This window comes from Electrona antarctica, assembly GCF_951216825.1.
Source record: "Electrona antarctica genome assembly, chromosome: 6".
NCBI lineage: Eukaryota > Metazoa > Chordata > Actinopteri > Myctophiformes > Myctophidae > Electrona > Electrona antarctica.
Genome location: NC_136811.1, coordinates 32818231 through 32846198, shown reverse-complemented (window position 1 = coordinate 32846198; position 27968 = coordinate 32818231). Strand labels below are relative to the sequence as shown.

At 40.5% G+C, this 27968-nt stretch overlaps 2 protein-coding genes across 2 annotated transcripts; one reads left to right on the top strand and one right to left on the bottom strand.

Annotated features, from left to right (window-relative positions):
* Positions 1–682: 682 nt before the first annotated feature.
* Positions 683–20870, top strand: tmod4 (tropomodulin 4 (muscle)). Its single transcript, XM_079502616.1, has 10 exons — positions 683–817; positions 9792–9964; positions 10530–10686; positions 12814–12936; positions 16801–16893; positions 17007–17137; positions 17705–17812; positions 18197–18340; positions 18766–18910; positions 19857–20870. The coding sequence occupies exons 2-10, from the start codon at positions 9863–9865 to the stop codon at positions 19877–19879; spliced, it is 1026 nt and encodes a 341-aa protein (XP_079358742.1). The 5' UTR covers positions 683–817; positions 9792–9862; the 3' UTR covers positions 19880–20870.
* Positions 20871–22813: 1943 nt separating this feature from the next.
* Positions 22814–25606, bottom strand: scnm1 (sodium channel modifier 1). Its single transcript, XM_079502617.1, has 8 exons — positions 25432–25606; positions 25236–25306; positions 25041–25129; positions 24182–24276; positions 23963–24063; positions 23566–23678; positions 23337–23457; positions 22814–22965 (listed from the first exon to the last, which is right to left on the bottom strand). Exons 1-8 carry the CDS (start codon positions 25480–25482, stop codon positions 22869–22871), a joined length of 738 nt encoding a protein of 245 aa, XP_079358743.1. The 5' UTR covers positions 25483–25606; the 3' UTR covers positions 22814–22868.
* Between the last annotated feature and the right edge of the window lie 2362 nt (positions 25607–27968).

Sequence of the window (27968 nt, the reverse complement as noted above, 5' to 3'; positions counted from 1 at the left end):
TTGTCCAAAGATGTATCTCCATATAGCCTGCCACTGTGGCTACACCATAATCCCATCACGACAGTCCTTTTCTATCACTGTTATGACCCTTAATTTGAATTTCCCTGTGTGGGGTTGCCCTGTGCATTTCTTTCTTCCCTTATTGGTTTGGCACCCAACACCCCACAACATTGTCATCAGCTCATCACATGATCCAGATAGACGGAAGGAGGTACCACATGTCCCTTAAGGAGGAGATCTTCTCTACTGAGTGCATGCTTTAGTTTGCATGTTCAGCAAAGTACATGATTTGCATGATTTACACCAGTAGATGGCACTGCCTACTGCTCCTGACTTACTCCAGTTTTAATTGTATGACTGATAAAGACTCTCTCTGTGTGTGTGTGACTGTGTGTGTGTGTGTGTGTGTGTGTGTGTGTGTGTGTGTGTGTGTGTGTGTGTGTGTGTGTGTGTGTGTGTGTGTGTGTGTGTGCGTGCGTGCGTGCGTGCGTGCGTGCGTGCGTGCGTGCGTGCGTGCGTGCGTGCGTGCGTGCGTGTGTGTGTGTGTGTGCGTGCAAATGCGTATGCAACTATGCATACATCACACAGTCATACAAGCAAAGGCAAAATAATAAAATGCTGACATACCAGCGTGCCACCAGTATCCCTGTTTCAGCAGCATGGCTGCCCTGAAGCCTGACACTCCATAGACAGAGAGAGGGGGTAAGGGGAGGGAGAGGAGTGGGAGAGAGAAAGCAAGCAGATGGGGTGGGCATTCTCTCATTCTAACTGCAGGATCTGCCTTGCTGAGGGGCTCCAGTACTGCAACTCTGTGAAGGTAAGTGGGAGGCTGTTTCTCTCTCGCTTAGTTTAGAGTGATACAACTTATAGAGGATGACCTATTCTTTAATCTCTCCCCCAGGGTTATATGTTTGGGGAGGCAATTGCTTTGCCAAATGCACCCCTGTGAGAGTGTGAGTTTGTATGTGGGGAGGGTGAGCTTGCCCTGGACAACGTGTTTGGTTAAATGAGAAGTCTGTGAACTTTTGTCTTCAACTCTTTACTTGACCAAATTACTTTATTATTCAGCTGATGTTGATTTCATGTAGAATTGTTGCCGGGTTGTGTGTAGACATTGGTGCCTGTGGATCAAATATCATGGTTTGGGTCTGACAGCTGTCAGGTTAAATTACTACTATACTTCTATAAATGACTTTATAGTGGGGTCTTGAATTACAAGAATTTCAATGCCTTTGTTGCTGTAGCTGTATTATACAGTGTGACAATAACCACTGAACCTTCTCCCAATGGTAGATCCACATGGTCGCTTACCGTAGTCTAAACTGAAATATTGTCATTCAAATGGAGCTATTTAGTTGGTATGCATAGGGTTAAGTCATCTCACCACTGCTTTGCAGTTGATTCGTCACATGGGGCTTTAGTGATGTTGTCAGGGGTAATATTTTCACTCTAAATTAAGATACTGGACCACCTGGCATTTGTATAGTTATGCTGTGGGATCAAGTCCAATTTTGCAGGCATTTAAGGCTAATTTATACTTTGTCACACAGGCTGTATCACCAAATGATATTTTCTGCAAGATAATAGTTGGATTTACTATAGTGTGGCTATAAGGTGGAGTGAATGAAGTTTGTGAGAATAAAATTACTCTTTCCTTATTATACGCACTCTGTGAACATTTCCAGTATGGTCTGTGCTTCCATTTCTTGTCAATTATATTTCTGACAACAATTAATTGCACACCATTGTAAAAGTAGCACCATCACAAAAGCCTCAAACACTTCAAATCGATATCATGCAATCCTTGTCAATTTGCTGAAATTAATTTCTCTTTTTGAAGCTTTGTGTCGTTTTTCCATGGGGGTAACCATCTGAACTCAAGTTGTTCTTAGGCTTCAAATGGTGTTCCAATGCATGGTGGAGGGTGTGCAACCCAAGCCAAAATGATTTACACCACTGAAAGTAGCTGACTTGTGAAGCTAAAATTAAGCTGGGAGGGAATTTTTCACTCAGGCGGTAAGACCCAGAGATGGCGACCTGCAAATGGCGTGAAAACTTCTGACATGTCAAGTGGTTCAGGGGTGACTCACTGTTTGGACACTTTGGTCTCCTTCTTTTATAGAACTGATCTTCAGATGTGATTTGAAACTAAAATAATTATTCTTAGGTTCTTTCTTTTTAAGTTAATTAAGTCCAGTATAGTGTCATATCATAGAATGACTTGCATCACGAGTCACGACTGCATTGTGTGTGTCATTAAAGGCATAAAAGATAATAGGCAAGAAAGTGAAAAGGCTTAAATACCTGGGTACCCTGTGTAACACCCGAGATTCGAACTCGGGCCTCCCATGTTAAAGTCCAACATCTTAACCACTAGACCGAAGGGATATCCCTCTGGACCAGTGGAGATATTAGACTTTTGAGGCCATCAGGCAGAGGTTCTGAGCCATTCTGCTACACCTGCATGGGTCAACTTGATGATGTGCTGTGTATATAATCACTACACTCTGTCTTTGATTTGAATCTGGCTTAAGACCAGTGTATCTTTGAATAGTTTTTATATAGGCCCTCCTTCACCCGAGATATGATCCCACAATGGAATTTATAGGAACAGCACACACTTGCCAGTTAAGGTTTTGAATACTTTGGTGAGTGTGACTATGACAAAACCCCATGCCCACATATATTTTCCCAGTGTATTGCTATATGCACCTGCTCAAGGAATTCAACAAAAGGGGAGAAATAACATTTAGTTAAAAGGAGGGCGGTTAGATAAGATGACACCTAAAGGTTCTGACCTTTAGATACATTTCTCTTGATTCACATACAGTAATTATTCTAATTACTGATAACACTGCATGGCTAAATTTCACACCACACAAACAAAACTCTAATTCTACTATCACAACGGTGTTAATGAAAGTAACTATGGCAAACTCCACATTCACAAATAAGTTTGAAATTGTAGGCCCTCAGATTCCCAGAAAAGTGTTAAGCACTAAGTTGCTTCTAGTCATTATAATGTATTACTTTATTTGTGCTTCATTCTTCAAAACCTGCTTATGAGATCAATAAGAACAATACATTAAATCAATAAGAAAAAATATATCTCTGCTGTTTGGAAGAAACCACCTAACTCCAAAATGTTCATTTTTCAGGAAATGAAAAAACATCCAGCTCAAGACAAGTGGAGTTGTTTTTTGTCGAAGCGCTTTTTAATACTTTTCATTGGTTCAATATTTCTTTAACCAACACACAGACCTGAAAAAAAGCTGGAGTTAGGAGGTTTTCACCAAAGCACTTTTTAATACTTTCCATTCATTCAATATTTTTTAACCAACACACAGACGTAAAGGGTGTTCAATAGCATTGATTTATGGAAAAATGGAGTTAGGTGGTTTCTTCCGGACAGCATTATAAATGATGAAAAATACACAAAATACACTGTTAATGTCTTAACTGTATGTTAGTATTAGTATTTGTATTCTGAATGGTGAGACGTCTGTCAATCCCCAGACATTACAGTGAGATTGAAAATCCGCCTGGAAACAAATGGCATGGGCCAGCTGGCGGTGGCAGGTGGCAGTCACCCTGCTCCTGCTCTCCCATTTTGTTTGGTTTCACACAGAAACCCAGTAGGGAGTTGTATACATTAATACATTCACCAACTTCACCCACTGTAAAATCTTGAACCTTAATGTAACTCAGAGAGTGTACTCTTTGTCCAATTCATTACATTTGTACACTGTTTGTACTCTGTTTTACAAATAGGTAAAGTAACACTGCTGGTTTTACAGTGCATCCAGTTCAGATTGGGGCATGAAAATAAAATGTGACATTTTGCTTTTCAGCCACTGAAACCACTCTTTGAATTGATTGATTGACTGAATAATGTAATAGTAACAAAATGTAAACAACACAGTTACAGTAAAACACTTAGGCTAAAATGATAACACAAAAGGTATTGGGGACTTGTTTCCATTGTGGTCCTCTTTTAATAAAGATTTGTTTATAAAGTTTAGTTGATATTTATAAATTAAATAGTATTGTCTTCTAAGTTGTAGTCAGGCCACAACACTGTCAGGCCACAATGGACAGCAGAGTGGCCTAGCTCCTACATGTTAAAGAGAGATAAATGGACACATTTGACGCTGCACAATGTCAACCCACTAACCCAGTCACGTGTCCTGTTGATGTGTCATTACGAAGGACTCTGGATGACATGAAAATGTAATTCTTTTATTATTATATTTGCATTGTATGTTCACTGGTTTGTCTTTAACTGACAAGCCATTGGTACATATTGTCTCAACATGTATTCTCAGGTAGTAAGTCATAAAACCGTCTTAGTCAGTGTACTTATATAAACAACAGCCTCAGCTCAAAGGCTCATAAGGCTCAAGTCAAAGGCTTGCAAGGCGGTGCTGTCAAATTACAGGATCCGTGTTTGGATGAGGCCTCAGGGGGCAACTACATCTTAAATCAGGTCTTACTATTCTGCACTTCACATCATTTTATGATCCTTAAAGTAATTAAAAAGTCATTGTATGGTCAACATCCTACACTATCAAAACAAATATTGGAATAGGCCTAATATTATTTCAGCTTTGGGGTTTTTTTTCTTGGACATGCAATCTAGATTTATAGACACGTTTTGATGAAAGGCAGCATTGGGTCAGGAGGTAGCGTGGCCGTGTTGGAATTGGATGCTTCCCGGTTCGATCCTGGCTCCTCCCAGCTGCGTGTCGAAGTGTCCTTATAAAACCATTGTAATCCCTAACTGCTCCCAATGAGCAAGATTGTGCCTGGCATGGTTTCAGCCGCTGTTGGTGTATGCATCTAATGCCCATTGTAAAGCACTTTGGAGAAAGGTGCTTTATAAATGCATAATGCATTTACCATTTATAATATTTTGTTGCACTGTAGTGATCCATTTTCTAGTTTAGATTGGTACCTACTATTAAGATGTTTAGTACAACATACTGTATAGTAGTATATCATATCTATATATGTATGTATGTACTCCATCTTACTCAACACTCAGCTGTTAGATCCAATGTTTAGTTTGAGTCATTAACATTACACCGTTGAGAGGTCGATAATTTTAATTATAGATCATGCACACATGCAGTAACTGCAGACATTTTTTATGTCTTTTGAATGAGAATGTGAGTATGAATAAAATCACCTGATCATCCTTCATGTCTTTGCTCAGTGTAGCTATAGGCTTTGCATACATAAAATATCATGCTAAAGATAATTTGGCATAGACGTTCTGTGTTTTAGATACATTTCTCTTGATTCACAGACTTCTATTACAGTATTATCAGTTTATGTAACATGAATGGTGAAAGGTCTGTCAATCACCAGACATGTGTATTGTGTACAGTGAGACTGGAAGCTAAGTGCAGAAAATATTTGAAAAGACATGGAAAACTAGAAAAAGTGCCCCTCGGGGCACAGGTCTCCACCAGGGCAGGTCAGGTTGTGGCCTCCTGGTGGCGCTATAATAGGCCAATGTGAAAAGGGTGCCATTTCTTCATACACCTTTGATGGCAATTGGATGATTTGAGGCATTTTGTTCCAAAAAGGTGTTTTGCAAAAATCAACCTGTTGGTGGTGCTATAACAGGCCAATGTGAAAAAGGTGGGATATATTCCTCAGCCTAGTAAGAAAATGTGTGAAAGATTTCACGTAAATTGCACGCTGCGTTCATGATTTGAGGCTTTTGTTCAAAACGGGGCAATCTTGCAAACTGTGAAAGCCAATTATAGCCAATTAGGATGGAATATGAAATATCGGACAGATCCGACTTGCGCACATGACCATAGAGATACTGTGTAATGATTTGTGAGATTTTTGGACAGAATCTGGAGGAGTAATATCAAAAAATGTGTTTTACAAAAGTCGGCCTCCTGGTGGCGCTATAAAAGGCAGATGCGGAAAATGCATGTCAAAGGTTTGTCCTTGGCCTCTAGGGAGTGTGCATGCAACATTTCACGCAGATCGGTGCAGTTTTAGGTAAAACATGTGAAAAGCTGCCTCATGGTGGCGCTATAACAGGCCGTTCTGGAAAATGTGGGGCAGAGGTTCATCGTTGGCATCCAGGGAGTGTGTGTGCAAAGTTTGGCATCGACCGGTTATTTAACGGTGCCGGAGATTAGCTGGTAACAGACGGACGGACGGACACACACACACACAAGGACGGACACACACGCACGGACGGAGTGCAAAACATACTCTCTCCCCATGCCTTCGGCCTGGTGGAGACAAAAATGTCATTGGCCAGCTGGAGGTGGCAGGTGGCGGTCACCCTGCTCCTGCTCTCCCATTTTGTTTGGGTTCACACAGAAACCCAGCAGGGAGTTGTATGGACAGATATACATTCACCAACTTCACATGCCCTATTATTCCAGAGCAGGCTGTGGCAATGTGTGGCATTGTAAATTCAACATAATTATTAAATGTGATTTTCTTTTTGCTTGTCGGACAATTGAATACCACAGACGAATAACAGTCTAAGTCCACACTATTGATCCATAATATATAAATGATAGATAAGGGTTCAGGACAACGAGGCCTTTTCGTGGAGGGGTCAGTCTGAAATTTGGACTTAGACTGTTTTTCGTCTGTGGTACTCAATTATGTTTCACTCTTTAATAAGGATTTGTTTTTAGTTTATAATTAGCCTAGAGGAATTTGTACAGTATCTTAGTCTTCAGATTTGTCAGGCCTCAATGCTGCCTACTGTATATGGACAGCAGAGTAGCCTACATTTGAAAGAGACATGACCACGCATTAGTCACGCAGCGCTGATGCGTTCTTTAGTAAGAAACTGGATCCCATCCTACTCATAAAACCATGGCAAAACCTGTCAACTTAAAATATATATGAATTGGCACAATATGAAACTCACTGTCACTGGGTACAGTCTGTGTGCTGTCACATGAAAACTAACGTAGCCTAATTCCAGATTTGTGCTGTAAAACTAAATGTTTGCTCATGGTACACATAACACATTGTCTCAGCTTGTGCTCTCAGGTAGCCGGTGATAAAACAGCCTTAGTCAACGTATTAACACAAACAATAGCCTCAGCTCAAAGGCTCAAAGGCTTGCAAGGTGGTGCTGTCAAATTATAGGATAGTGTTTCGATGAGGCACCACCGCACCACACCAGGGTGTCTAACTATGTCTTAATCAGGCATTTTCTCCATTATTCTGCACTTCATTTACGATTTTTAAAGTAATTAAAAAGATTAATAAATTGTTATAAGGAGGCAATCATTGTAAGGTAACATCCACTATCAAAACACAAATGCCGGAATAGATTTTCTTTCTTGAATTTCATGTCTATTACCCATACATACACATTTTGAAGATTGATAATTCAAATGGGGGGGTCCACGACAATTGTGATTTCGTTTGACCAACCATACATGTGGTCCCTTAAGAGTCTCCATCTAAGTGGTGAGTGGTGTCTCAGTGAGTCGCGTGCATGCAGAACAAGATGGCACCAGGCAGTATCACACGACAGGTTCTGAAGTTTAATACACACATAGATAATATATGTATGGACACATGACGTGACCAGAAGATATGAGACAAGTTCCAAGGACAAGAAGTAAGAACAGAGTTGAATACCGGTAGGAATAGAATATATCTTGTATCATTGTGCACAGACGTCAGTCTATCTGATAAAGTCATTGATAGTCATTGTATCACAGGTATACATTATGCTTACATAGATGAGTGATTCACCATGATGTGTGTACTGGGGCAAGCAGATAAAGGTCTTCATAACAACGACCAAATACACATGAATAGAGGGTATGCGCGTGACATCATCATCAAACCAGGAAGTTATGCGGGAACGCCTACTGAGTGCCAAAAAACTACTTTCTGGCCTTGACAGCCCATACATCCAAACAGAAAAGTCCAATATGATTGCATTAAACTACATTAAATGATGTTAAACTCACTTTGCCACTCGATTTGCCACTCACTTTATGCATGTGCATACCCTCTATTCAGGGGTCCTTCACATGAAAATGTTTGACCGCTTTCACCTCTCTAAATTCTCTGTACTTCTTGGTTCAAATACTCTCCATCTTGCTTGACAATTGGCTGTTTGCTACTGTGTTTGTGTCATACCTTTACACATCAGAACAGCGTTCCCCAAACAGTGGGTTGGTAGTACATGTTTGGGACCCCCACATGGTAACTCAGCCATTTCTAAAAGATGTTTTCCAAAATTAATCAAAGTACAGTACAGCGCACACTCAGCACAGTACACTACAATACAGTACAAAGCACAGTACAGTAACTATACTACTTTTATTTATCTGCTGACTATGCATGTTTTATTTTGTTTTCATAATTAATGCCAAGATGACTGATGGTCAGAATAACATGGGCTGTGATTTTAATGATAGATAAATAGATACAGACAGAAAGCTCGTTTTCCATGGGAGACGACAATATTTGTACCAACATGCATTGTAATCACAATGGTAATCACAACATAAGCAACAATGTGTGTGTGTGTGTGTGTGTGTGTGTGTGTGTGTGTGTGTGTGTGTGTGTGTGTGTGTGTGTGTGTGTGTGTGTGTGTGTGTGTGTGTGTGTGTGTGTGTGTGTGTGTGTGTGTGTGTGTGTGTCTCTTCAAATAAAGTTTGACCGTGTAATATGATCAGGGGATTCAAAACACACAAGTGTTACCTTGACAGGAACAAGGTTAGGTATGTAATGCATTGCATTACAGAAGCATTCAACACACTGAAGTTGTATTGTTATAGACAATGCAATACAACTAAAATAAAACAAAATCACATTTTACTTCCATCCATCAGACACAATACAATAAAACCATTGATGTTGAGTTGATGAGGTGGGTTACCATGGCAGTCCTTGATGACATCATACCACTAGATTAGCCAAATGAAAGAATGTTCCATGACTTTAACCTAAATGGATTCTCTTCATTTGCCAAGTTTGAATGGAATTTGGACTGAACATGAAAATGCGTGAGCCTAAACCTGATAGGTCTATTATTCATACAGCCTGTCTCCCTGTCATCAGTTTTGCCCTGAGGTATACGAATGCTATTGTTGTGGTATTTCCTGTTCTGAGCAGACCAGGCTTTGCATAGAAAAGTGTCCTGAGTATTCTTGTTTCTCGTCTCGTCTCCTCTCCTCTCGTCTCCTCTCCTCTCTCTATTTGTAATTCTAAACCCCTAGCTCACCATACTTCAACTAAGAATAGCAAAGAACTTATGCTCTCTGTAGCTCTCATTTGCTTTCTTCAATTCTTCCCCTCCATCTACAGTACATCTTTCTTTGCATGTCCCCTTTAATGACATCAGTGGGTGGCTATTCATTTTCATTCTCAGATTTTAAGTTCAAAATAGTACTTATTACAACCTGGAATATATTGATATGGGCTCTGCTCTCTCTTTATCAGTGGAAAAGCAGCTATTATCATTGGATTATTCTAGTAACTCTGTATGGGGGAAGTGAACTACATGAAATAAGGTGGCCTGTGGCCACCACATCATTTGCATAATTTTGAATGACTAAGAATGTGTTACATTATTGCACTTTAGAAGACCAGTATAAAACAGAAGTCAATATAGAGCCTGCCTCCTTGCTCGAGATAAATTGTCCGTCAGGTCAAAATTCGTGTCAGATCCTGTGTCTAGGTTGAAAATGAAAAGAAAGAAAAAGCACATTTAATGTTGTTGGAGTCATACCATCCTAAGTAACAAACCCTTTCCCTTTCCTTCCCTTCCACAGTGCCCTCCCCCCAGGATTGAGTGGTGTGCGTGTGAGTGAGTGTGTGCATGTGAGACAGACCCCCAGCAGCCATGTCAGACCCCAGGGACATCGATGAGGATGCCATCCTCAAGGGCCTCAGCGCTGCAGAGTTGGATCAGCTGGAGTATGATCTCCAGGAGCTGGACCCCGAGGTATTGAGAACACGGCTTTATTTTATTTTCCATGGGATTTTGTTTTAATATTATGTGTGTGCACACAATGAGTTTGAATTCCTACAGTACATCTCTAGTGCTACAAGCTGCCAAATCAAATCAGTGTGAGGGTCAAAAACGTACCGAAGAAATATGATTCTGCAAAATTATATTATACAAATCCAACTTCATGTACAATGATGTACATTCTTACTGAATTGTGTTTACTCAACCACTTTAAAATAACGATTCACCTCTCTGCTCTCTTAAGGATGTGTACAGTACTTTTGTTATTGTGGTTTTTGGTGATGATGATAATTAAGATGATGATGATGCATAATAGAGGGTATGCGCATGACAACATCATCATCTCCGGAAGTTATGCAGAAACACATACTGAGTGGCAAAAAACTACTTTCTGGCCTTGACAGCCCATACATCCAAAACAGAAATTATTGCATTAAACGACTTTAAACAACATTATATTCACTTTGCCACTCGATTTGCCATTCACTTTATGCATGCGCATACCCTCTATTTATTTTCTGACCCCCTCTTCTCCCAGAATGATATGCTGCCAGCTGGTTATCGACAGCGTGACCAGACCAAGAAGGGTGCCACCGGACCGTATGACCGTGATGCCCTGATGGATCACCTGGAGAAAACAGCCATGGAGATTGCAGACAAAGAGGAGCTGGTGCCTTTCACTGGGGAAAAGAAAGGTAAGGCTGCAGCACATGAAACTATCTTGAAAGACCTTTTACGCAAGGCGGATGATTTGTTGCCATCCAGTGTATAAAAAGTGTGCAGAGGATGTCACTCACAAGGGGCTCCCTCTGTGGAGCTACCTGAGATTTGCATCTCTGGGGGCAAGTTGTATAGTGGATCAATGTATCTATAAAGTCAAATTATATTTTGAGAACAGCCATGTTTTAGGTAAGATTTCAATCTGGTTGGGTAATTCAAATTGAGGAGTTTCATGTCTGTTGGTAGGGCATTACACATTTGTGTGGCAGTAGGCTATAATAATGCATTTTCCCTTGTTTGTGCAGAATTTAGGGGGACAAGGTCCGGGGAGCTCCCTCTGGCTCTGCCGGTTATGGGCGTCTTTCACACTAAAGACGCACCATTTGTCCGAGACCTGTAGCGCAGGGGTTCACAAGGTTGTGGTCCCCACATGGGGGTCGCGGGACACTGACTTGTTAAAAAATTACAAACCCCTATAGGCTTAATACAATACATGTGCGGACAAATGAGCACCAAACATGCATGTTTATGTGCATAAAATGATCTCCAGGATATGGTTGGGGTCTCGAGTCAATATGGCAGCATTATTTTGGGGATGTGGGCTGAAAAGTTTGGGAACCCATGCTGTAACTCCGAGTCATACGTGAACAGGAACAAATTGCAGTTACATGCATGCTGATGTCGTCATTAACATAATATTAAGAAAAGTAACTGATAATGGCTATCCATTGTTTTGATGCATATACTTGCTTACAGCTTGAAAGAACAGAGGTTTGTGTTAGCGAGCCTTTAAGCTCGTCTTTTCCTCCTTACTATTCTGTACTATTCGAGTTACAACTCGAACAGCGCAACGTTCGGCACAGCAACTCGGTCGCTTTAGTTCGCTCTGTATCTCTCATGGCTTAAGTTCGCTTGAGACAGCGCACCTCCGTCGTGGACTCTAACTAACTATAGGGCGAACGTCCCGCCCCCCCCCCCCCCCCCCTGGGGAGTAAAAGGTAGTTTGCGTCTTTTCCAGGCTTTGGTGTACTTTGGTACTTTCAAAAAGAACAAAAAGATTAAAGACAAAACCCAATTGAAGTCTATTAGAGATATACAGTAGATTACAAATATTTTGTGGAAAACTCCAATGGAACTACAAGCAAATAAGCACATCGTATGCACACTGACTTCACAGTTTTAACAATAGTTAGACTTAGACTTTTCAACTTCTCATTCAAGCTTGTTGGGATTTGGAGCCAATACAAGCCAAGTGTAGCATAGCATATCCTCAGATGTATTTATTTATTATAATGACATTATGGATCACATTCATAATCACATCCATAATTTTACCCCTAGTATCTTATGTGCTTGATTCATGCATAGACTGATCTCCTTTACACCAGTAAAGTTTGCTCCCCAGATCTCGCTGAAGATCGGACATACTTTATGCTCTTTAAGCATGCTAGCTCAGCCTTGTTAAATGACTGGAAAGACTCTAGGCAGCTCCAAGGTACATAATAGTACTCTGTAATGCACCACTGCACAGCAGTGCTTACTTTTAGTTACAGGTCTGTGTGGGGTTTCTGCGGCTCATTACTTCTTCTGGGTTCTGCAGGTGCCATTTCCATTTCCATTGCATTTGCGTGGGTAGACATGTTCAGACACCTAAGTAGCCTATTTCAAGAGAAGCATTGGCTTAAGATGTGTTTGGTTGTTTTAAAAGTCAGTTTGTGTTTCTGGTGAGTTATGCATTAATGATGAATATTAAAATGTAAATGAATAATAAAAGAACAGTGGAAAGTGGACTTTATATGTTTATATGTTAGCTCACATCCCTCAAAAGCCCAGTTTAGTGTTTTAGGAAACATGATCTGTCTTTTTTACAAAACAAAAAAAAGGCCTGGCTTTGGAACATGTTTTTTGATCGATCAATTATTTAATTCTTATATAAACCAAACGCTGAAAACTCAAATTTGTCTTAACAGTCTTATTGAGCAATTACCTTCCACCTCTTGATTATCTCCCCCCCCCCCCCCCCCCCCCCTCTCTCTCTCTCTGTTTCCACCCTCTTCATGTTGTTAACTTTCTCTCAAACATGTATTTCTATTGGTCTCCAGGTAAGGCCTTTAAACCCAAGGCTGGAGCAGGCCAGATCCCCCAGAGTGAGCAGATCACCTTGGAGCCTGAGCTGGAGGAGGCTCTGAAGAATGCCACCGATGCTGAGATGTGTGATATTGCAGGTTAGAGCTCAATACATCCACATTTTATACACACTTGGATTCCATACATGCATACAGTGTTACCCATTAAGACCTGAGGCCGTTTCTACAAATACCTTCTAAATCAGTTGTTCTCACAAAGATTTTTCTAAAATGTTCAAAAATACTAGCTGTACAAGCTCGCAGCACTGCTTGAAGTGAGGCGCTATGAGCTTGTATATCTGTTATTTTTGAGTAAGGCTTGATAACAAAAGTCATTGTGATGTAAACCAATTTCCATTGTGATGCAACACTATATTTCCTATTATGTCAGTTGTAGTGTCCTCATTCTGTCACTGATCATGTGTCACTAGTAGCAGCTGGTCCTATTGTCACAACATGACATGCCATAGTGCAGTGAGGTCTATGTGTTTAATTATTGTGGCTCTGACCCACATGGTTCTATTATGTAGCTTTAATTTGTGTTACTGCTGCATTGTGTCATCTAACTGGCACCTCAAGACATGCTAACAGACATGGACAGATTTCAAATATAGAGCATGGCATAGTTGGGGTCTAATTCTCCATGCTCAGCAACACAAAAATAAATATGCTTGGCCACGAGCCATTGAAGCTAAGGAGTGGAATGGGCGGGGGCCTGCACAGTCTTATCTTTTTAAGCCAAACTAGAGGAAGTTACAGGAAGTCTACAGATAAACGAGTCATTCAATTTTCATTACACATTGAATCTTTGTTTAATTTTCTGTCCGCTCGTAGTGTTGACATTATAACTATAAATAAGTGCCACGAAAAGAAGAAACTGATTATTATTCATACTGTGGAAACCAGAAAGGCAAAATTTTGGCTTCATTTATATTCATAGGAACTGATAAATAATGTGATCTAAACATGATCTATTTATAGCTGACTGTCAAATATCTAATTCAGAAATGGGCTACAATAGATCACATAATAATAAATTACCATTTAATTTTGTCTGTAGTCTCACCATTTATAGTATCAACATTCTCCAATATCTCATATCTCCAATTTATATTGATTTTCATTCATCCACTACAGTCTAACTCTAAGCCAATGGTTCCCAAACTGGGGGTCAGGGCCTCCAGGGGGCCCCCAAATTATTTTGGGAGGTCCCCAGATGATTTGTTTAATTTGTTTTTTAAAGATTTGTTTATTGACAATTAATGTACACATTATCACATTTCTCTCTCTTTTTTGAAACAAGGCATAGGCCTACTGAAAATCAAAACAATCAGACAAGCCAAAAAACAAAAACAAAACATGCAACATTGTTTTCTCACTCAAAAATAAACAAACCAACATACAGTATAAGTGTACAGTATACAGGGTATCTGCACATTTTGAAAGTTACAATGTAATGACTTTTAACCAAATTCAACAAATTGTCAAATATGTATTAGGTAAGAAAGATGCAAAGATCAATCTACAAGCTCACAACGGCATTGTGAGCTAGTAGTTATTATGCTATTGTAGTAGCTAGTAGGCTGTAGTTTGGCTATATTTATCTGTGGAACCGTGTCAAACGGAATGTAATTCCTACAATTCCACATGCTTGTCAGGGTGGGGGTGTCCCCAGTTCAGATATGTGGGGGACACGGCCAGGACAGTTTGGGAACCCTTGGTCTTAGCATTGTGTCTCTTAATGGTGAGCTTCAGGGACTCCCTCAGATTCTTTTAGGATTTCCAGGTGTTTCCCAGGAAATACACATTTTTAATTAGTGGGCATATGAAAAACATAACGGCATTATTATTATTATTTCACTGTCAATCCTTTGCATGAAAGAGATGTGCTTGTAAAGTAAACCTGAATATTGACATTTTGTTCATGCAAGCAATGTACATAACGGGAAAACAAACTTCCTTTAACGTCCAAGTGGGGTAAGCAGACATCTGAAAAGGGAGAAGAGGAAAGTCGGGTAGCCAGTGCATCAAGCTAGCTAGATTATCCTGTCAGTGGACTCTCATGGAGGCCACCGTTTTAACCCTGGAGAGAGTCCAGTGGAGGATTAAACCGCAGCTAGCTTCTGTCTGTCTGTCTTTTGTTTGGGCTCTTTGGCAAAGGGACTAAGTGGGGATGGGATCACAATAGCCTGACTAGTCAGCTCCGTGGAGGCCAGAGAGACGGTCACCATGGAGACCTAATTGGCTCTTTTTATTCATGGTATTAATACTTAAAAGTATTTTGTGTATTTTAGCTATCAGGGGTCTAGTTTGCACTGTGTAGCTACCAAAGGTTATTCTCAGGGTGGAGCTGGATGATGTGACGCACACGTCCGTTCCCCCCCCCCCCCCCCCCCCCCCCCCCCCCCCCCAGCAGGCAGCTGTCTCCCCTGTGTCACTCTCCTCACAAGGCCCTTCCCTGCTCCAGGTCACAGGGCCCGGGGTTGGGGGGGGTGCTGTCACAGCAGGTGGTCTGTGACACAGTTTGGTTTTGAATGGCTGGAACAGAGGCATTTAACATTGTGCCTCCTGCTGGCTGTAAAGAGTACTGCCAAATAAGTGTGAACTGTCAATAATATGAACTCAGTAATATACTGTATATATATTGACAAGTCATATTTGCCTTTTGTTAACAAATATATTCATGTATTATTATTATTATTATTATTATTATTATTATTATTATTATTGTTGTTGTTGTTGTTGTTGTTATTATTATTATTATTATTATTATTATTATTATTATCCCTATTCCCTGCAAGTCGTAAATTATGCAGGCTCATATATGGTGATCTCTGTATCAGTCTGTACCTTTTATGCTCATATATGGATATATCCCTTGCCATCATATGTCCATATATATGCATGGGCATGCCCATAGACTCATAGAGTTTAACTTTACAATACAGAGGGACATTGTTTCTTGATTTTTCTGAAGATTAAGAAATTATGCATATAGTACAAATGCTGTCGCTTGCTTGAAACATAAACGAATTAGTTAACTGCACTGAAAACAAGGGGATCTATCCAAACTGTATTCAAGACTAAATTATTGGTTGAGATTATTTTGTGAGATATATTGTGTTGGCCTTTGGCCAGTGAGTGTGGTTTATTCAGGCCATGGAGGAAGAGCGAGGTGACTGACCACTCATTAAAGGAGAATGTCACACAGATTAGTCCACATATCCTTATGGCAGCCCACTCAAAATCATACATGTCTGTGTAAATGGTATGGTAACTGAGTTTGAGAGAGACATACATGGACACAAATGGATTGGACTCATAAAAAGTAATTTATGAATTCTTGGACTTAGAGGTGTTCCCTTTTGTATTATCATTTTTTTAAACATTTCACCCAGGCCACACCCACATGAATGCATGGCATTATGACGTCCTTGGGGACCCTGGACTATGAGTGATTAGGGCCAGTGACTGAGTGATATTCTGTCTCTAGGAGACTGCGTAGTCAACAATATCCTTATCTGGTCAAGCAGACATAGTAGTAGAACTATATAAAGGGGGAGGGTGTCTATTGTTCAAACAAACTCATAATGCCAGTGAATGTAGTTAACGGCTGAGCTACACCAGGCTTTTCAAAGCGTGTGTGCGCTTATACGCACAAATGCACACAGGCACTTTTAGATCCAGGCCTATTTTAAAGTCTGTGTGTATGCGAGGCTCGCAAGTCTGCGTATTACGCATACACACGCTTGGTGTAGCTCGGCCATCAGTCAAAATCAATGAATTGACTAAGTACAAATTGTCAAGATGCCGTTAGTGAGGAAATATGTCTTAAATTCACATAGTGATTCTGTATACTGACATGCATGTTGGCTCCAATTCCAGACAATATGGAATTTAACAAAGATATTGGAGATTGTGTTTGCTTAAATTGTCCTAAGAATTGTTTTCCTGTGCTTGCAGCTATCCTGGGAATGTATACCCTGATGAGCAACAAGCAGTACTACGATGCTCTGGGTTCCACTGGTGTGATCGCGAACACAGAAGGGATCAACAGTATGTAACCAATATTCACCCACTCTGCATAAATAAAACACCATTATCTTTATATGGGAACCAACTTTATTAGATAAACGTATGAAACATTTGACATGTTGTGGTTTTTCCAGGTGTAGTAAAACAAGATCCATTCAAAATCTTCCCAGAGGAGCCACCTAACACCACCAATGTGGAGGACACCCTCGATAGGATTCACAATAATGACAGCAAGCTGACAGAGGTCAACCTTAACAACATCAAGGTCAGCTCACTGGGCATGCAATCAAGCACCATATCAGTATTATACCGCCGTTGTCAGCGGTATAGGCTACTATGTACCGCACACTAGTACGTGTTATCAGAGTACTGTTGGAGGCCAGCCTATAACGTCAGTCACGCACCAATGTGGGAGAATCGAAATCTCTGGCGTAAAGGGACAGGCAGACAGACAGGACACACACACGCACACGCACACGCACACGCACACACACACACACACGCACGCACACACACACACACACACACACACACACACACACACACACACACACACACACACACACACACACACACACACACACACACACACACACACACACAGATTTAGAGATAGATAACACTTGCCATATAGCTACTGTAGTTTTGGGAAGAGGAGAGAAATCTCTGCTAAACCTTTTTGTCTTTTTAGTTTTACCCAGGGGGCACGGCCGTGTTAGTCAACACGTGGCCAATTAAGACTCACCCGTGGCTTTGGTTATGGTACACACAATGCACCCTATGTGATATCAACAACGTCTAACACATTGATTAATGTCCCTTACTTCTGTAGGACATTCCCATCCCAACATTGAAAGAGATCTTTGAGGGGATGAAGGGGAACTCTCATGTAGAGTCTCTAAGCATTGCTGCAACCCGTAGCAATGACCCTGTGGCCTATGTGAGTGTAATCTCTAAATAATATAATATCTTTGAATAGGTTTATTATGTTTCTGTTTGAGCAAGCTTGGTGCAATTCTCTTCATGTTTGGAATACAGTATATCAAGATTATATATACGGAACATGTGTATGTAGTCATAGCACTTCATAGTATATATGTACAGCATAGTATAGTATATATGTATAGTTTATATGTATAGTGTCATTATATAGATATGTTCTAGTTACGTTCTTAGCTTACGCATGTTTCTTGATAAATGCATTTTATATATGTGATGTATTCCCATGCTTTTTTGTTCTTGCTTAATGTAAATCGCTCTGGATTAAGAGCGTCTGCTAAATGCCTAAATTGTAAATTGTAAATTGTGCATGCGTGCTCGCCAGGCCTGTGCTGAGATGCTGCAGGAGAACACTTGCCTGCAGAGTCTTAACATTGAGTCCAACTTCATGACCTCTGGGGGCGTTATGGCCATCATCAAAGCCGTGGCCAAAAATGCTACACTGGTGGAGCTCAAGATCGATAACCAGGTCAGAAACCATACCGTACTAAAAATGTGGTTCTGTTGTACTGTACTATTCAAAGACATAATTAACACAGGTACAACATTGTTAGTATAAATGGATGCAGGTAGTATTTGTTGGGGGATGCCAAGGGTGTTACTCACATTTTTACTTTGTAGCCTAATCCTTAACAAATTACAAAGGGTGCTTACAGATTGATTTGACAAACTTAATGGTTGCAGTTAATAAATGTAGTAAAAGTAAAAGTATTTGGGTTTGGAAGGTATAGCCATCCTCAAATATAAAATCGCTGATATGTTTTTCCAAAGTGTGTTTATTTATTATTATAATAATAATATAATTATGATTATTATTTTCTTAGAACGCTATACAAATGGTAGAGATTTGAGGATGTCTAGATTAATTACCTCATGATTTGCTTCCTCTTACAGAGTCAAAAGCTGGGAGACGCAGTAGAGATGGAGATCGCATCCATGTTGGAGAACAATTCCAGCATTCTTAAGTTTGGCTACCACTTCACCCAACAGGGTCCTCGTGCCAGGGCCGCCATGGCCATCACTAGAAACAATGACATGAGTAAGTATCAGGAGGAGCTACTCAACCACAAGGGGCTATGTATGAATGTCTGGCTGCCTTTCACAGCCCATTTACGGGATTATTCAGACACAATTTACAATACATATATTTCCTGTGCCAACACGCTGATGTAAACATTTTTCAGCGTATTTACACTATGTTGGAAACGATTTGCGTTGTCTGTCCTGTTTTGTAATACTTAAAACCTGTTGTCAGGGGGGCACGGTGGCACAGTTGGTAGCGCTGTCGCCTCACAGCTAGAAGGTCCTGGGTTCGATTCCTGCTGGGCGCTGGGGGTGTGCTCCCTCCTGCGCGTCATCAGTGCCCATACCCGAGGCGGGGTTGGCGAAAGGGCCCCTCTGTGTGGAGTTTGCATGTTCTCCCCGTGTCTCCTAGGGTACCCTCACAAAAACATGCAGTAATCCTGGTCTCTAAACTACCTCCCCCTGGCCAGCCGGGGCGCCTGATGGAGGGAAAAGGAAATGGTCGCAATAACGTGTTCCTTCCACGCGCTAGGTCCGGCCAGGGAAATTCCCCCCTGTCAGGTGAAAAGAAGCAGCTTGGACTCCTCATGCATAGAAGGAAGCATGAGGTCAGTCCGCTGCCCCCCCCCCCAGGTTGGCAGAGGTGTAGCGCCCAGGATTACATTAGATAATTGACACTGGGTGAAAAAAATGGGTTGCAAAATTGTGGGATAATTTTTTTTTTTTTTTAAATAACCTGTTGTCAGAGTTAGTACCTACTACCTAGTGCAGTAACCATTATCATAGCACTTGGAGGCCAGTCTTTGAAGTCAGGTCTACGATGTCTACTGACATCAGGGTTAGGGAGGGCCATATGCCCATAACACTTAATAATGTTGTTCTGAATTATTCAATAAAACATATACCACAGCTAATGGATGATAACATTCTCTATATGGCCTCTTTCTTTCCCCCTCATCCAGTTCGCCAGCAGAGAATAAGATGAGAGGAATAAAGAGCAACCAGACCATTCTCTCCTCTCAGTTCATCACCCTTGGAGCTTATGTCAGCAAAGGACCACCATTGACGGCCTCATGCTATCTTTTCAAAGGGGCGCAACAAATGTTTCCTCACAAGACTGGGTTGTCAATGCATGCTACAATGTGTAGCATGCATTGTAGCCTACAAACCATAATGTATAATGTCCATGTCAAAGCATTTCATTTCATTAACCACAGCCAGCTTTTGTAGGCTGATGAATTATTCATAAAGGCATGTATTAGGTCACAAGCAAAAACAAAATGTGAAGTGTCTTTTTTTGTGCTTCTAGTGTGCACAATGGCAACATCCACCCCAACAAGTGATCGATTCATTCATGCAAGTTTTTCAATGTGGTGCTATACACAGAATGTTTAAAAAAAAGAACTGTAAATACTTTAAATAAATATAAATATATATATGCTGTATATATATTTGTTGTTTTAAATGGGTGGCAATTTCAAGTTTGTCATTTCCACAGCTCACGTGAACATGAGGATTTTATAACACAAATGCGGATATTTATTTACAAATGATGGTGCTACATGTACCTATACAGTTACAGTACCAGCATTATTGCACCAAAGGGGGTCGTGCTTATGTTATTGGTGTTAGTGTTGGATTAGTGTTAGTTTTCAGGGAACGTAGGGCTGAGGGTAACATAGGCACGCTCCTGCACCAAAGTATTACATTCATGTATTTCGTCGATTAGAGCAAATCCTGATACTGTAGATCTGTTTTGTTAAAGCTTCAACACACTTCCTAATTGATATATCCCGCTATCCCCTATGAAGAAAAGGGAGGGAAAAAAAGATATGTTATCGTATGATAGTATTAGTAGACATGATGTCCTTTTTATGGAGGATCCTGTCTCGTTCATAAATACTGAATGATGCAGGTTCAGGTAATTATTTGTTTATACAGAATTAAAGAAATAAAGAAACTACACAACCCCGTGAGTCTCCTGATCCTCAAACTTCCTACAAGCATTTGCCCTAGTTCCTAGTTCTACCACGCTATAGTCTCCACCCACACAAACCATGTATCCCATTCTGGCCACACTCTCCACCCACTCAGCCATGATGTATCCCATTCTGGCCATGCAAATGTAACCTAGTCTTCAAAGCTTCAGTTACTCTGCTCCAAATATATTTACCAACTTTTATAGGGTTAGAAGGGGGAGGGGCGGTGGGCATTCAATGTGCAGCAAAGGAGATTTATGAGCCTTTATAGAAGCAGCTGCTAACCTCGTAGGAGTTCCAACAGGCAAGGGTGTGTGACTGCACTCCTTTTCAACAGACATTTAATACATTTCTTGGTTTCTCTAAACTAAAGTGTTCAAATCAAGTGCATGGTTTAATCTCACTATAGCATGTCAACTTTGACAAAAGCACTGGTAATAAACACATATTTCCCAAAGGTCACATTTATCAAACATGTTGGCTGTGATGCTCACCATGGTGACATTTGGCACTGGAAGGCATGTTCTAATGATATAAGGTCAGTTTTACTGTAGCAAATCCTTTCCCCTTTGATCTTTGTTCCAGTTATATACTGTAGGCCTGCCCTACAGGTATATTTTTGCACTGTAATGCTGGGTGCAATATGTGATGCGTTGTGTGATTGACATGTTGCATATTAGCAACCCAATGGTAAGAGCAGTATAATGTACTACTATAATACTTGCGTAATGTAGGCTACTATGGGAGGGGATGCATTATGTTAATCAGACCTTAACAAAGTAAAAGTATGACACATGATAAAAACCTTTTTATTGCTTTTTTTTTTTTAATTGCCTGTTCACAACTATTCGTCTCCACAAAACAAAATACACTTCCAGATATGGCACCATCAAAAAACGTAATTTCGGTGTCATGTACCCTCAAATGGACCCTTTTTTTCCAGACATTTTGACAGATAAAACACTGCTGAATGTAATAATGTTAAGATGTGGATGTTTAATAGCTTCTATTCGCTATGAAGTTAACTGCTCAGGAGCTGCCTATGCTAGCATGCAGTGCCAGTAATGTAAAAGAAACAACAGTACAAACAGTTTACCTGTCAAAATGTGCTGTGAAAATGATCTATAGGCCTAATAGTGTCAGGGAGACACTTTTTTCTAATGTCTTCAATACTAACCATGACAAGTCTTTACCCAGAGTCTATACCACCAGTGACAGTGTTATCCAATTCATACCAACTGCTGAATTCATACTCACTAATAAACAAATGCATTAGATCAGCAGTGCATTCCGATCATCCCATGCATAGCCAGCAATGTCCAGATACAGCATTTCCATAGTTTTCCCGACACAAGTCAACATGGAAACATATGCATTTACATTATCCAATGGCCAGCAATCTGCAAGTATCTCATTTTACTGTGTGAGTTCTTAAAAGAGTAATGGCCCATTGAGTACAGGACAGAAAGTGGCAGAGATTGAACAGCACACCAAATATAGGCATATAGAGCAGGGCTCTGGGGTGCAGCCATTGACATTCAGTGGTGTCAGTAATATGTTAGATTATCCCCCTTTGTCTGCCCTCATGTCTCCACACCTCTACAGGTATATTAAACTAAATAATCAGTCACAATGTCTCTTGCACTGTTTTATGCAGTATGTACAATTGTACGGTAACGGTATACTCACAGGTCTCATTCAGATGCGTAGGTATGACACTCATCACTTATTAGGACCACGTGATTGGCAAGTTACAAGTAGTGAATTGCATACTGTGCATCATGCATACATTATCCAATCTGCCACATACAAATAATCTAATTTAAGTGGGGGTATTTCAGTCAAACAGTGAATTTACGTTAAGTGCTATGAAATAGGATACAAACTATTTCACACAGACGTTGTGCTACCGGCAAGGTAAAACAAAGCGATATTCCAGAAACAATAACAAAACATATTATTTTAATGTTGCTACTGTTCCTCTGTAGTTGTCAGTCACTGGGGAAGAGGAGGTGGTTCCTCCTCATCTGAATCAAATTCCACATTTTCATCTTTAATCCACTGGCCACTCTTGTCTTGTATCCACCCATCACTAAGAAAAGCACAATGCAGGATAGAGTTAAGAAGGAATCATAATGTGAATAAACTCAAAGATATTGTTCTGACATCTAGTGGGTTCAGTAGACAACTGCAGCATCATTCCTAATCAAGGGGCAGTTCAAGTAACACACACCAGAAATCAAGACATGGCTTTATGATAATCCACATACCTTGTTCTGTTCAAATAGAGAACTGTTTTCTACAAAGGAAATTGCAAGTACTCATTGACAAGTCATCTATGATTAGAGACATCGCCAAACCTCAGTAAATCACACCCAAACTATGTGTGGATGGACAGACTAGGTTTTGTATTTTGAGTTGAACTGCCTCTGTAAACTTCTTCATTACATATCTACCAAATACCTTTTCAGTTTGAGGTAGTGCTCCAACTCTTGTCTCCTCTGAGCTGTTAGAGGTTCTGCGTCTTGTACCACTCCTGGCTGAGATCCGTTTTTATGTTTGGATGGGTGTAACTGCTTATTTGCTGGTGAAGACAAAACATGTAACACTATATAACATAAGGAGGGCTTGATTGGTTTCAAATCAAGCATAAAAAGGCAACATCGCTAGACAATGCAGCCTCAATAAATACCTGGTGGTAATGTGTCTGCCTCTGTGGTTGTATGCTGTTCAGTTGCCATCAAGTTGGGACTGCTTCCTTTGGAGCCTGAGCCATTACTCACTGATCCTCTTTCAAACATTGCGCTTGAAATGTATAAGGAATATATGTTAAAAGCTGTTTAACAGTTGAAAAATCACACCTGTGTGAAGTGAGGGGCACTCTTATCATCATGACGTAAAATAGACACTATGCCGAATGCACTATGACGTAAAATTCTCCATTCATTGTCAATGGGAATTTAATGTTTGTGTAGGACCGAAATCTACACTAATAGCTGAATATATAGGAGGGGCCCCTCAAAAATCAGCAGTGGAAATCATTCAAAACTGTTCAAGCAGCGGAATATATCCAATTTTACCATCAGTACCTGGGCTTTCTGTGACAACTGTTATATGGTACAGTCTTCAATAAAGCATGATGTGTAAGCTTCTTCGTCTGTGTTAATAAAGGGGATGAACTGGATGGTTCCTGAAAACACATTAAAGACCTTTAAGAACTTTATGAAGATCTTGTTGCAGCAACAATTAAATAACACATTGACTCTTAGACTATACGTCTAAGAGTCATTGTGATAGAGTTTACCAACCTGTCTGCTATCTTCCTCTTGGACATATTGTTCATGTTGCCTTTTTGTCATTTCATTCTTCAGGTCTGTTTTCTTGCCATAAAACCATTTTAATCCTGAAAAAATACATTATTAGGAAGCGTAGTGGTTTTCTTCCAAGTTATACTCCTTTAATGGACCATTTGCAGACTTGAGATATTAGTTAGGTAAGTTTAATGTAGCAGGTAGAAAGCATTACTTTTACATTTATCCTTTTTCACCACAGGCTAATATTACATTGAACAAGGCCAGTGCAAAGTGGAAGAAACAATTGTAGAGCTACAATTGTAGTAGTTTTGATAAACAAACACAACAGTTGGTGTTGTAGCCTAAAATTTAGACTCTCGTAGTCGTAGATGTGTTTTATCGATTTTGACATTTTCAATTTTCGTGTTCATTTCCCTGAGGGAGAATGGCACCAGCTGCCCCGCAGAGCTCAGATTCGAACATGTACAAATGCCAAATATAAAGTTTGGGCTGTTGCCCAAATGTTAGAGACGCATACGGGGTTGTATACTAATGTATTGGTCTGTAGTTTCAATAAAGAAGTGTTTTAATCGAGTTTGTGGCTGATTCTTTCGAAAGTTCCCAATGGCCATAAATGGCAGTAGTGAGGGAGCGCATCCGGTGAAGGCCGGAATTACGCTAAATGTATACGGGAAGTTAACGAAGGGGGGAAATGGCGTTCGGCCACAGACGTTTAAATCTACGGACTAATACAGTGGGCCTCTTGGAGGGTAAGAACCTTATATTTTGTATATTAGGCTACAGTTGGTGCATTTCTGTTGACACTTTCCTGGCCACTCACTCTTCCTGGAAGATGGATGTTACAGTAGCCTACCTTCTAGGTGCCGTTTCCCTTTCCTGTGTACTGTCAGCATATCTACTGTATCAAACACGGGCCGGTAGGAGCACACGAGACAAGTGTACCTGGAAGTAAATAAACATTGCTTTAAATGCGTAGCTAATAATAATACGATTACGTGGCTTTAACAATATGGACTGGAGACTATTTGTGTGTGGTGGGGCACTGCACCTTCCATTTTTCAACAGCGCAGCCTCGTCCTCTGGTATAAAATGAGACAGGAGATCCGCTACCCGTCGTTTCTAGAATCGATCAAAACACAACATTTGTTTGATTGGTGAGTTCTTAGTTAAGAGCTACTTGGCTAAAAGCTAACAAAGGACTCAGCTGAATAAAACAACCAACTTGAACCAAGTAAAAGGTGTACCTTCAGTATATTTAGCTGACTCTGGTCATCACCTTCCCTTTTAAAGGACATCACTCGTACTATAATAGGCCTACTGCTAGTCTAGAGTACTGTTATAATAAACTACACGTGATGATAAAACTGCAAACAATAACAGCCAGTGCCACTGTCCCAGTGCTGTAAGTAAACAAACATATTCTTCCTCTTTTTCATGTTTCATGGCGGATGTCACCTTTATTTTGTGCATTACCGCCACCTACTGATCTGTTTCGTCAACCCGTTTGTCTCCATAAAAAAATCACACCCGTGTGAAGTGAGGGGCGCTAATATATTAAAGTCTAACTCATGTTGCTATGATTAGGTGTAATGGGGATGTAAAACAAACGGTGACAAAACAAACATTACATTTTCTTTATTGTTAATGGCATTAGATTTAATGTTTGTTAGGGACAAGATGACGTACATTTTCCATTCATTGTCAATGGCGTTTTTAAAACAAACATTGAACTAGACTACAGTGGTAATATGACATTACTGGCTAATACAAGACAACTTCAAGCATACATTCAGTCAACAGGCAGTGGCAAATGTACAGCTTTAATAGTACACTGTCCACACATACACTGTACATAGCCTTATGTGGCCAATAGCAGGAACCCAGCTCGTTTCTGTAGCAGATGTGACTTATATGCCTTGGAATGTGTTCTGAGGGCAGCATTCAATTGGTACCAGGAGGCAACTTAATGTACATGGCCCCATAGACATGAGTCATGATTGACACTAGTGTGTCAAACTTTAAAACCGTTGATGCTAAGTGCCAAGCAGGGATAGCCTGGCTAATAAGCCAGACGTGAATCAGCCATTGGCAAAATAAAATGGCTTAGCCAGGCTAAAGCAGGGAGACATTGGGTAACATTTGTATAGTCTTTGGTATCACTCAGCGAGTCAGCCCGTGACTGAACCTAGACCTCCTAGTCTCAGGGCGGACACTAACCACAAGGCCACTGAGCAACCACAAAAAAAACTTTAAAAAAAATCTTTGGTGGTTACAAAAGGAGTCAACAAGTAACTGAAATAATCAAGGATTGAAAACAAAAACCTAGACTGCAGTCTACTGAGTTACAGCATGAAATGTGAACAAGCTACGTTGGCATAGGGCAGCGGCAGGGCAGCGGTGGCCGAACGGTTTGCGGAGCGGTCTTGATACCGGAAGGTCGCCAGTTCGAATCCCCGGACCGGCACGTTAAAATTACCACCGCTGAAGTGCCCTTGAGCAAGGCATTGAACCCCTACCATGAAATGTTCTATGAGCAGGGTGTGGCTGTAAACAAGCATCTCGAGCTTAGTCCACTTCCCTGGGTAAACAAAGAACTTTGCTTTGCTTTGCAACTGATTTCATTCAAAGTGAAAGAAGGAAGGCTTGTGTTTTCTTATCCCCCCCAAAACATTTTAATTTTACCAATATTATTAGTGCTTAGTATAGTATCCCAGATCAATGGAAAGCTGAGTGTACATTAGCCGCAATTTGCAACTCTAGATTTTTTTATAATGGGATGAATCTAGAGTTGCAATACCCTCCATTGACTCCCCACTCATCATTTTGCGTTTGCGATCTGCTTGTCTTAAACGACGTTAAACTCACCAACATTGCAGCTGTAGTCCAAGCTTGAATTATTCTCTTTCAATCTGCAAAGCCTGTTTTTCATAAAAATCCCCCGTAGACATGTTATGAGCTACTTTCTGTCAAGAAATTCTGTGCAAGTGATTCTTTTTCTAAGTGCTGGAGTTTGGAAGCGCTCGTCGTAAGTCACTGAACGTCCCTGCATTAATCTGTTTCGCATTTGCACATAATGCAGGAGGCAGCAGCGCGACCCCTTAATACAAACGAGCGCTTCCAAACTCCAACATTTCTTCTTCTTGACAGAAAGTAGCTCATAACATGTCTACGGGGGATTTTTATGAAAAACAAGCTTTGCAGATTGAAAGAGAATAATTCAAGCTTGGACTACAGCTGCAATGTTGGTGAGTTTAACGTCGTTTAAGACAAGCAGATCGCAAACGCAAAATGATGAGTGGGGAGTCAATGGAGGGTATTGCAACTCTAGATTCATCCCATTATAAAAAAATCTAGAGTTGCAAATTGCGGCTAAGTGTACATGCAGTAATTGTCTTGATATCAGCGGTGTTGAGTCTGGGAGTGCTTGAGGGCTGAAGCACCCACTGACACAATAGGTAGCCAAATAGCAAATAGCACCCACTGACTTGGGCCACTGGGGGGTGGGCGAACAGGAAAAAATGCTTGAAAAAATGCTTGAAAAAAAAAATGATGTCACTGGTGGTAGGTGTTTTTTTTTAAGTGACCACAGCCCTCCTGAGACACAAAGTAGACAGAAATGGACATGAGCATTGTTGAGGATCAATTATATGAAGATTGAAAAGGTTAAAAATGGGTGAAGACATCCTTTAATAAAGAAACTTCTGGGACAAAATACTTTTGGCTACCAGGGTTAATCAACAACCCTCATGCACCATTTGGACTATTAAGTCTTGTGCATTCT